General features: G+C 18.8%; 1 protein-coding gene across 2 annotated transcripts; it reads left to right on the top strand.

Annotated features, from left to right (window-relative positions):
• Positions 1-729: 729 nt before the first annotated feature.
• LOC129613129 (ELAV-like protein 2) lies at positions 730-3,764 on the top strand. 2 transcript variants are annotated; one of them, XM_055527076.1, is made up of 6 exons: positions 730-1,767; positions 2,018-2,350; positions 2,435-2,594; positions 2,685-2,779; positions 2,882-2,959; positions 3,057-3,764. In XM_055527076.1, the coding sequence occupies exons 1-6, from the start codon at positions 1,575-1,577 to the stop codon at positions 3,212-3,214; spliced, it is 1,017 nt and encodes a 338-aa protein (XP_055383051.1). In that variant the 5' UTR covers positions 730-1,574; the 3' UTR covers positions 3,215-3,764. The 2 variants fall into 2 exon arrangements, with proteins under 2 accessions (XP_055383051.1, XP_055383050.1); XM_055527075.1 differs by having other exon boundaries at positions 736-1,767; positions 2,667-2,779.
• The last annotated feature ends 8,770 nt before the right edge of the window (positions 3,765-12,534 follow it).

The following is a 12,534-nucleotide window of genomic DNA, read 5'->3' as shown; positions in this document are numbered from 1 at the left end:
AAACTGAGAAACTAAACAAAATGGAGCTTTAACCATACAAATAAACTATGCGTATAAATTGATTTTATATAAATTATAGGGGAATGTGTTTAATTTTTGTGCATGTGATATAAATGTACAGGATGATTCAGTAATCACTAACATAACATATACTATCATTTAGAGCATCAAAAATGAGTCGAATTTTTGTTCAGAAGTAGGTGTCAAATCTCAACGTTTTCCAAGGTACAGGGATTTTTAACGAAATTTCTACTTTCAAAAATTTTTTTGCCTATAACTTCCCTTCCGAAAAAGATAGAACCTTCAATTAGATAGTTTTTGAACGGGCTAGTACAGTGGCTGAAAAAAACATATAACTTGCTTTTATATTTTATGTACTTTCGGAATACCGAGATTAAATTATTTACCATTTTATTATTTCCCTGAAATTATTTCCAGCCTCACACGAAACACCCCATATATAAAAATCCAAACCAGCATCTGCATTTCAAATCTTGTATATTTCATGAAACCTGGTAACATTTTTTATGTCTATAAGATCCCTACAACCAATTGAAATATTTTCGAATTGCCATTCTAGTAAATTAATATAAATTTTTACTTTTTGTATAACATAAATTATTTCTAAAATTATTTTTTTATATTTTATTAATGAAATTTAAATATCAACAATATACTAATTTTCTTTTTTTATTTCTTTTTTTTTTTTTAGCACATTTTCTTATAAAATAAGATAAAAAAAAATAAAAACAAACACCAAAAATAAAATAATAAAAAAAACCAAACTTACAATTTCCTGCTTTTTTACTTTTAATAATTTAACAACGTTTTTTTTTTTTGAATTAAATTCAAAAAAAAAAAAAGAAAATTCCAAAAAAAAAATAAAAGACAAAAAAAGAAGAAAAGACTTTTGCTAATACTAAGGATAAATAAATTGTAAGGATTTAAATAGGAATAAATTCGTATATAAAAATTAAAAAATAAAAAAAAAATCAAGATTTTGCGTACCTAAATTATTGAAGGACAATCAGCATACAAGAAGATAAAGCATAAATAGGCGCTCAGAACAAGTGAAAGCAAAAAGGATAAAAAGGATTTATTGATGAATAAATTTTATATATAAAATACACCGATTCTATATAGACCGATAAAAAATTCAAAATCTATATACTATTTTATCAAAAACATAATAAAAGCAATATTAAGATATCTACATCATATACATACATAATACGCATTCATAAACTTATAAAAGCAAAATAACCATTAAAATTGCTATTTTGTACTGACTGTCTTTCGAAATAAAAATATAAACAAAAATAAAACATAATTCTCTCTCTTGTTCTCTCCCATACAATACAAAAAGTCGTATTTCTCTTGAAAGATTTTGAAGTTAAATAAAGCTAAAAAAAAAACATATAAAGCAGATATATAAAGTATTAATAAATCCTTAATAAAGTAAAAGGATCTTTAATAGCGAAATTTTTTGATAAAAATTTTTTTTGTGTGAAGAGTTTAATAAAAAATCTTTCAAAATTACTAAACAACAGGAAAAAACTTCAACTAAAAGCAAAATGATTGCTAACGGCTTAGAGAGCAGCCAACAAAATGGCCGCGCTGGTTCCATAAGCAGCGGCCAAGATGACAGCAAAACAAATTTGATTGTCAACTATCTACCGCAAACAATGACACAAGAGGAAGTTAAATCTTTATTTTCCAGTATTGGAGATGTTGAAAGCTGTAAACTAATAAGGGATAAGGTCACTGGTGAGCTAAAACATATTGCTTTTCTTATTTTACATTCATTAAATATTTATCTAAAATGAGCATTTAATCAGAAATATTATTTGAAAAATCGATCAACTAAACTACTACATGTATTTGCGACTAAAACTACAAACTGAAAACTTACCCGACTTTTTTTACCCGACTTGCAAATGACGTTTCTGATCTTGTATACATATAATTTCTATTTTTTCTAACCTTAAAAATAATATTTTCCTTAATGTATTTTTAGGTCAAAGTCTTGGTTACGGTTTCGTGAATTATCAAAAAGCTGAAGATGCAGATAAAGCTGTTCATACATTTAATGGTTTACGTTTACAAAATAAGACAATAAAAGTATCATTTGCTCGGCCAAGTTCAGATGCAATTAAAGGTGCTAATTTATATGTATCAGGTCTTTCAAAAAGTATGACACAAACTGATTTAGAACATTTATTTCAATCATACGGACAAATTATTACATCGAGAATATTATGCGATAATATAACTGGTTTATCAAAAGGTGTTGGTTTTATACGATTCGATCAACGTTGTGAAGCCGAACGAGCTATACAAGCTTTAAATGGTAATACAACCTTTTTTTTTTAAATTTTTCATAATAATAATATTAACCAATTTATATATATAAATTTTATATATATTTATATAGGTACAACACCAAAAGGTGCTAATGAACCAATAACAGTGAAATTTGCCAATAATCCTAGCAATAATATTAATAAAACTTTACCACCATTAGCTGCATATTTAACACCACAATCAAATCGCCGTTTCCCTGGGCCAATACATCACCCCACCGGTCGTTTCAGGTAAGTACATTTAATAAATTATGTATTACAAATTTTTCTATAAAAAAAAAATTTCTAATAATATATATATAGAAAACTATCTCCATTCAGATTTTCTCCATTAACTGGAGATTTACTTGGAAATACTATTTTGCCAACAAATGCTATTAATGGTTCTGGGTGGTGCATATTTGTTTATAATTTGGGTAAATTAATATATAAAAAAACAAATATAAATTTCATTAAAATATTATAATATTAAATTATATATCGGAAAAAAAATATTATATTATTAATTTGAATTTTAGCTCCAGAAACTGAAGAGAATGTTTTATGGCAATTATTTGGTCCATTCGGCGCTGTTCAGAGTGTTAAAGTGATTAAAGGTATGTGTATATAATATCAATGAAAATTATTAATTAAATTGAAAAAATTCTCACAAAATCTAATAAATTTTGAAAATTTCATATTTTATATTCATAGATCTTCAAACAAATAAATGCAAAGGTTTTGGTTTTGTAACAATGACCAATTATGATGAAGCTGTTGTTGCTATACAGTCATTAAATGGCTATACATTGGGTAATCGTGTCCTCCAAGTCAGTTTCAAGACGAACAATACTAAAAATAAAACAAACTGAAATGATATTAAAAAATTTATATAAATATTTATTTAAAAATATATTATATAAAATTATTTAATGAGAAAACAAAAAAAAAGAAATGATATACATACATATTTTATGAAATATTAAAAGAATGAAAAAAAAACCATAAATTTTTACATTAACATACATACATATATATAAAAATATATATTATATATTCATATATATGTTTAACATTTAATAAGAAGAAAAAACAAAACAAAAACCATTTTAAATCTTAGAAAAACCAATATGTATTTAAAATTTTAATTTTAATTAAATGTCGTTCAAAACAACCATACCAAAAATAATAATAAAAAAAAAATTAATTAAATTAATAGTAAAGAACTTAAAAAAAAATAAAAACAAAATGAATATAGAATGGATAAAAAAATCTTTAAACTATTTTATAAAAAAAAAAGCAAAAGAAAAAATTAAAAATAAATTAATTTAAACACTTTATATTAATTATTATTAAAACAAAATAAATTAAATTAAATTAAATTAAAAAAATGAAAACCTATATAAAATTAACATAATTTTTTTTTCCTTTTTTTAAAGTTATTTTCCATCAACATTTATAAAATGTACATTTAAAATATATTTAAAAAAAAATTAATTATATTTGTATTTATATGTGTGTAATATGCATATACATACATATTATATCTACATATATATATATATATATTTTTAATAAAAATTAATAAATAAATTCAAATATTTAAATAAATTAAAATAAAAACAAAAAAAAAATGGTAAATATCCGGGAAAGAAGCAATAAAATAAATTTTAGGAATAATTTTTTTCTGATCTTTTAAAAAACTTTTACTATAATTATTATATACAATTATTATGTATATGTATATCTAATTGATATGTTCCTGATATTTCAAAATTCATTAATTCCTCCATTTTAAATAAAATCTTAATATTACAAAATTATTAAAGAAATAAAACTTGTTGGAAATATTTCGAAAATTATGATTACATAATATAGAAATTAATAATAGATTTTATTTTTTGTTTAATTCCAACAGAAATAATGGTTGTTCCGCCCAATTAAAAAATTGTTACATTAATCATGTATACCTATGTATAATAAGTGTAATATAAATTAATATGTGATTGTAAATTACCACAATATATAATTTAAATTCATTAATCTAGCTATATATTCCGAAAGAACAAAATTAATTAAATAGAATAATTTTGATACTAATGCAAATTTTTCACAATTTAGAAAATTCAGTATTAAAACGGTGGTTTTGGTATACACGCAATTCAACTTGTGAGTTATTTTTTGTTAAATAATATATTTTATACCGTTATGCTGCAATTGTTAAGTCGAGAGCGAATGTAAGTCGAGAATATAATATATTCAACATTGGAAAAACCCTCAAGTGGTTGTTCATGGAAAACCTAAAAATAATAATAAATTAATAAAATTTTGAATTATCTACTTATATAACAATATTCCTATATGCTAAAACAATAATTTTCTAATCATTTTATAGCTAAAAGTTATTTAAATATAAAAAAATATTCATTTTCCATTTTATTAAATTATTTCAAATAACATAAAAATTTTAATAAATACCAATCATTCACTTGAAATGAAATATCGGAACATAACATTCTGATATATTTATACTGTAGGTTTTTTGTAATTTTAATTTTCATTTTTAAATAATTTTTCAAAATAATATATAACAACAATACATATACTATGGTATTTAAGAATTTTAGGGGAATTTTTTCGAATTCCATATATATACCCTATTATTCTGAAAAATTAAAAGAAATAAAATTATGAAAAAACCACATTATTTAAAAGATCATAGCTAGAAATTTTTTTGTATAAAATTTTATAAGCAAAAATAAAATAAAAAAACACAAAAAAAATATAAACAGAAAATAAGAGTAAATGTTAATTAAATGAGGTAGGAACTAAATGATTCGCGAAAAAGTATTAAAAACAGCAAAACCCTAAGTGAAAACCTATATAATTAAATATCAAATGATTATTTAATAACGTACATATAAAATAATCATTTATATTTTTCGTCATAAATGAAAATTACCTAAAAAAAAAAGAAAAGAAAACCAAGAAACACTTTTTAAATTAGATAAAATAGAAATAAATTTAATAATGAAAATAAAGAAAGAAAGGAAGATAGAAAGAAAGAGAAAATGAAGTAAAAAATATATTAAAAAAACTATTTTTTATTAATAATTTAATATTTAATTAATATAATTAAAAAAAAAAATTTGTAATTGTTGTTTCTTATAATATGGTAGTCAAAATTTTGAATTAAAATTATTATAAATTAAATTTAAATATTGAAAAAAAAAGAGAAGAAAAAAAATAAATAAATTAAAAAAATTTTTTTTTCTTCTTCTATATTTCCTTTTTAAAAAATGTTCTGTTCAAAAATTTTTTAACTCTTAATGTTTTTTAGTAATATTATGAAAAAATTTTTGTAAAAATTATGAAAAAAAAAAATTGTCAAAAATGCCATTCACTTTAAATTTAAATTGAATTAATATAAAAATTTTGATGTATAATTGATTATTTATTCATATATACATATACATACATATATGTATAATTAAAATCGATATAGAATTTCTTAAAAGAGAGAAATGTAAAAAGAGAAAATTTTTTTTGTAATATAATATCATAAAAATATTGAAAATTTTATTTTAATTTATCGAAATAATTACAATTAACAATATCGACGATATTATCGATTCAATGTTTAGAATAGAGAATCGACCCAAATGTTTAGCAACAAAAAATTTATTGTTGTCGCATATTTTAATATTTTGATTTTTGATTTGTTGCAGTATTATGAAAATATTTTTAGTATAAATGCATTATGTTATTTTGGTATTAATTTTGTAAAACAAATTTTAATGCTAATAAATAAAAACATAAAATATGTACGTGTTAGACCTTTAAATTCATTAGAAGTCAAATTTCTTAATAAATAAGCACAATTATTTTTCAATTTATAATTTGAATAATGAATTAGAATTTTTCCTTATAATCAATTCAATTCCAGAGTAATTATATGAATTATATGAATTATATTTGAATATAAATACATTAAAGTTATTCGATTATAATGAATTATTAGAATAGTTTATACATTTTCAAATCTAGGAAAATAAAACAATATAAAAATAAAATAATTTTGCAAACTAAATAATTCTAAATCAAAAATACTTCCCCATAAAAATGGGCTATATTTTAATAAATATTCAAATTTTTATAATATTATATTTAAAAAAAAAAACCTTTCTTCAACATTTCTTTTTATAGTATAATTTTTATAGAAATTCCATTACTTATACAATTATAATTATAATTTATTGACCGTAATCTTATAATTATGTACTTAAAGAATTATATATTATAATAATTATATAATTTAATTATATATTAATTAAAATTATTAATATATAATTATATAATATTATTCAAAATAAAAACTCTTAAATTAATGTCACTTTATACCATTATATTATAATTTAAAATAAAATATTTTATGATGTATTAAAATAAAGAAAAAAAAATTTAAATAATAAATATATGATTTTTTTTTTTTAAATTGATTCAACTTAAATCTAAGAAAAATAAAACATTGAAAAAAAAAATCACAAAAAAAAGAGATAAATAAATAAATTAAAATATCAGTAGTGTTCAACGTAAATTTTCCTTGCATTTATATAAAAAAAAAATTTTTAAACAAAAGTAAAACAAAAAAAAATTATATATTAAATAAAATACAAAAAAAATAAGAAAAAACAAATTATTATTTTTAAAACAATATATATTATTATTATTAAAATAAATAAATGAAAAAAAAAAATAAAACTTAATTGTATACTCATTTTTGCTATTTAATTAAAATATATAAAATATCCTTTCAATTGTATTCAAAAATATAAGAATTAAATGATAACAAATAACAAAAAAAAAAAAATTAAAACCTTATTAAATATTATTATTAAAAATATATTATTGAAATTTTTTAAATGTTTTAATACCATATAAAATCATAAAAACAATATACATACATACATGATTGTACTGATATATTTTATCGTATAATTGAATTATGTTAAAATTTGATAATGTCAAATATACGTTAAATAACGCTAATCAAATACGTAAACCAAATTTCATATATGATTTACTAAATGACATTTCAAATAATGTAATTCATTACGATAGAAATTGAAAGTATATGCAACCGCTATAATTGTCACGCATTTAACAATATTTAAACATAAGCATTCATATATATATATTTTTTTTAATATTATGAAATAATTCATTTTAATTGTCATATTTGAACTGTGTGTCGAACATATATTATTTTTATATTATTATATTGTATTTATAATTATATGAAAGTCAAAATGACATCTATTTGACAATCAAAACATATAATACATATATAATAAAACTGAATTCATTATTCAATAAATATAAAAAAATTATGAGTTTAAAAATTTAAAAAGTTAATTATATAAAAGAAATATGCAATAATCATATGATTTTATTTTGCAACTTTCATTAAATTTTATTTTTCATTATTATTTGAGTATAATATAAGTTGTTTCTTGAAATCGATGGTTTATGGTGAAAACGCTCCTCTATCTAAAATATGATCAAATATTAGAAAATACGGTTGAGTTCTTTTAATTTACAATCTACATATTTGTAATGAATAAGAGCCAAGTACTAGATAGTTTTTGCCTTAAGCCCTCGACATATATTTTATGTTATATATCACAAATTAAAGTATATACTCAATAATAACATATAATGTATTTCTTATTACAATTATAATTAATTTAAAATTAATTATACACTGCAGGCATATGTTAATCATGAATTTTTTTAAACATCTGCGATTAAAAAGGAAAATTTTTTTTTAAATTTCGTTTTAAAGTCACATAATTAAATTTATCTAGTCAAATATTCGTGTCATATACATGTAGAGAAATAAACTTAATACATACATTAATTTTTACAATAATTAATTTATTTCTATATATTTTTCAATTTTTAATTCTAATATATTTTATTATTACAAATATTATATTATATTAGAGAAATTAAAATTATTATACTAGTTTTTAAATTATATAAATATATATTATACATTTAAAATATTTCAATAACATAATTTTTCTAGTAATAATTGACAAAAAAAAAATTATTCAATTTACTTAAGTTTTGCTTTATTATATTTAATTATATAAAATACAAAAAAAAAATAAAAAGCATGTGTATTTAAATAATTATTATTATTATAATTATAATTAATTCAATTTTCAATTTTAAAAAAATTAACTAATTAATTACATTATATATAAATTTTTAAATACTCTTCTTATACTCATAATTCCATTAATTGACATTTATTGTATATTTATTATTATTATGAATTATTATTATTAAATTATTATAAATTATATTCATTATAAGTATATGTATTGTATTTTGATTAATTTAATCATTCATTTTTAAGCAAAAACAAAAGAAAAACAAACCGAAACTTAACAGAAGCTTGATTATTAAAGAAAAAAAAAAATAAAACAAAAACCTGTAACTTAATTTATACGCACACACATACTGATATAAAAAAAATATTATATACAAATGAAAAAAGAAAAAACAAAAAAAAAACCTAAAAACTGAGAAAAAATGTTTTTTTGTGAAATCACATTTAAACCAAACAACCAAACCAAAAAGAAAAATAACTATTTATATATATATACATATATATATATATAATATATTGATTATATAATAAATAAAAAATATATATACATGTAAATTGAAAATTTGTTATATATAAATAAAAATAAATAAATAAATATATAAATTTTATTAAAAAAATATATCAAAAGCAACGATTTTTTTTTGTCCATTTAACACATTTTTATTAACATTTTACAATCACATTAAAAGAAATATCGCCTATAAATATGCATTTTTTTTTTCAAATGAAATTTGCCATCTGATTTATTTTATGATAATTGTAATAATTATTCAAAGACAATAATTATTAATTTCCAATATGACATTATAATTGTCTTAATGGTAATTGTCTAAAAGATTTGTTTTCAATTCTTATTTTTGAATTTTATGATCAATTGTGTGGTTCGTACAACAAATTATTATTGTATCGTAAATACAATAATAAAACAAAATTTATGCAATTTTTTTAATTACACCATAACAGTTCTAAGTTATCAAAACTTAGTTTAGCCTACTCTATATTTCCCTTTCATTCTTGAAAACTATGATAAATTGTAAATGTATTAAACATTTTTTTTTTTAGAAATTTTTTTATTATAGTATAACTATAATATTAATTGTTTATTTTTCCGGAAAAAAAAGTCAAAATAATGTAAAGCTATATGACTTTAGCATGGCAGGAATCATGTCACTATTTTGCAATATAGACAAATTTCAAAACCTGGGCAAATCTTATTTTTAAAAGAATAGTAAAAGATATGTATAAGGACAAATACCTAAACTTAAATCTTAACATCAAGTTGTTAAAATTATATTATTCAACAAATCAAGTTTATATCAGATTTGCATTAGTAAAACTTTTAAGATGGTTTGAAGGGTACATATAGAGAAGACTTCAAGTGCATTTCTAGAATAATTTCTAAAAGCTATGGTCTAAATGAATTTTATAACTAATTATAAAATCAAGGGGATCTTCGGAGAAATTTTTAAAATATACTTTGTGTTTGGCAACTTCACAATGCATTAATATACCATGCATATTAATTAAATTATCCGAATATAAATTCCATAATTTTTCAATTGATAATTAAAATATTCTTGAAGGAATAAGTGCATTAAATAAAAATTCAGATGGCAGTAAAGTAATATTATGTAATTTACCAAATTTCCGATTTCTACATTGTGACCGGCACAGGTTGCATGAATTTGTAATAATATTTTCATTATTATCCCGGAATTTATATTTTTATTTTCTTCTACTCATATTATATAAGAATTCAACTTATAATTCAAATATCCATTGATTTTCCAATAAAAAATAAATAAAATGAAACCAAAATTAATAAAAAAAAAATAAAGAAAAAAATCATAAACAATGAATGAGACTGGAAATTTTTTAATTAAAATTTAGATAAAATTTACAAAATATAATAAATAAACTGTGTTGAATATATACATACCTATACATACATATACATATATATTATATACGATATAAAACAATTTTATATAATATTGTAAATGTAATGAAAAATATTTAAAACATAAATTATTGTATATGTGTAATTTTATAAATAAAAAAATGAAAAACAAGGAAATGTTTGTGAAACTAAAATAAAATGTATATTAGAAAATAAAATGGGTGTTAGCAAATTTATGTATATATATATATATGTATATATATAAATGGTGATAAAAATATCTAAAATAAATATTTGTATAAATTATATGTAATATGAAAAGCAGGCATAATAAACACGCGTAAACATATAAATATAAACCAGGTGAAAAAAAACATAATATATATATATATATATATATATATATATACATACGAGTATATATAATTTTAATTTTAAATTTAAAATATTAAAAATGAATAAGCATTAAATGAATTGTATTAAAAGAAACCCAAAAGAAAAAAAAAAACAAAATAAAATGTCTTCAAAACCGAATATTTCAAAAAATTATATATATGTACATGTATAATCAAATAGATTTAAAATAGTATAAAAATTAATAAAATTATATAAGAGAAGATTTTAACTATAAAAAATATAATTATATATATATATATATGATATATATATGTATATCTATATACATAAAATATTTGTGATGAACAATTTCAGGAATAAATCGCGCTATTCTTAAATATTATTATATATATACATATATATTTTAATCTTATGTATACTTAATTAAAATTTATTCAAATAATCAAAGTTATTATTATATATTTATTGTATACAAATTACAATTTTATATTTCATCACTATCATTATTATAATAATAATAAAAATAATAAAAATAATATTGTATAGTTAATATATTAATTATTTAGTATTAAGTTTTTCATTCGATATTTAATATATATATTAAAATACAATATTTAGTATATATATTAAGTATCGAATAAAAACAAATATTTTTAAATTTTTATATAAAAATTAATACAAACCACAATTTAAATTAAATTTGTATTTAACAACTTGAAATTTGACAATTTATTTGAATTTACTTTATATACAATTTAATTTCTTTGATACATAAGTGTTATATTTTTATAATAACAATATCTTAATAATGTTATTTTTTCGAAAAATGGCAAGATCTTTGTCACAAATCAAATTGCAATATTTTCAAAGAAAGAAAGTCCCTATATCTCAAGTTAAAAATAATGTTATAACAGTTTTTAAAAATAAAATTTTTCAGTTCTGCTCATATCAATTTCGTGTACAGTAATCATTGACTTAGAACTTATTATTCATATTTCATTTGATCATTGCTATATAACACGCGTACACAATCTTGATCAAGCAATTTTCAATACAATTAACACAAATTGAACTTCCAGAACAATAACTTTAATGATTCTCATAATTTATTAATTTTTATAAATAAAAATTAATCTTCAAAATTTTTAATTTTGAAGTTCCATTTAGACGAATTTTCTAATTCAACTGCATTTCATTTGATTTCAGAATAATGTAAAACAAATTCAGTTTTTTCGATTTATGTTCACATGCATACGTACATATATAATTGTTAAAAAAAAGGCCAAATATTAAATAAAATCAAAAAAAAAAAAATACAAAATAATTACAAAAATTAAACCACTAATATAAACCGGCTTCATAAAAATTATAAAAACCAATAATTATCGAAATTACAACGATGAAATAAAAACAAAAGTAAAAAAAAAAAAACTAGAAAAAAAACATATTCAAAGAAAAAGTTAAAAAAAAAATTAAAATATAATTTCTATATGTCAAAAAATTTCATGTATAAAATAAATACACATAAAATATAAATTCAAAAAATATAATTGACGTCAAATTACATAGGATGAATATTAAATGTTACAGCAAAATATAAAAATAAAATTTATATAAATATAAAAAATATAAAACATATACATACATATAAAACCATATATTTATATACATACTTATATAAATTCAAAAACGTATAATATTTAAAACGAAAATAGTATTTATATTATACAAATATGTGAGATTTAAAATAAAAA

This window comes from Condylostylus longicornis, unplaced genomic scaffold (assembly GCF_029603195.1).
Source record: "Condylostylus longicornis isolate FDR11 unplaced genomic scaffold, ASM2960319v2 ptg000081l, whole genome shotgun sequence".
NCBI classification, from domain to species: domain Eukaryota; kingdom Metazoa; phylum Arthropoda; class Insecta; order Diptera; family Dolichopodidae; genus Condylostylus; species Condylostylus longicornis.
Note: the sequence above shows the minus strand (reverse complement) of the source record. Positions and strands in the feature narration are given on the sequence as shown.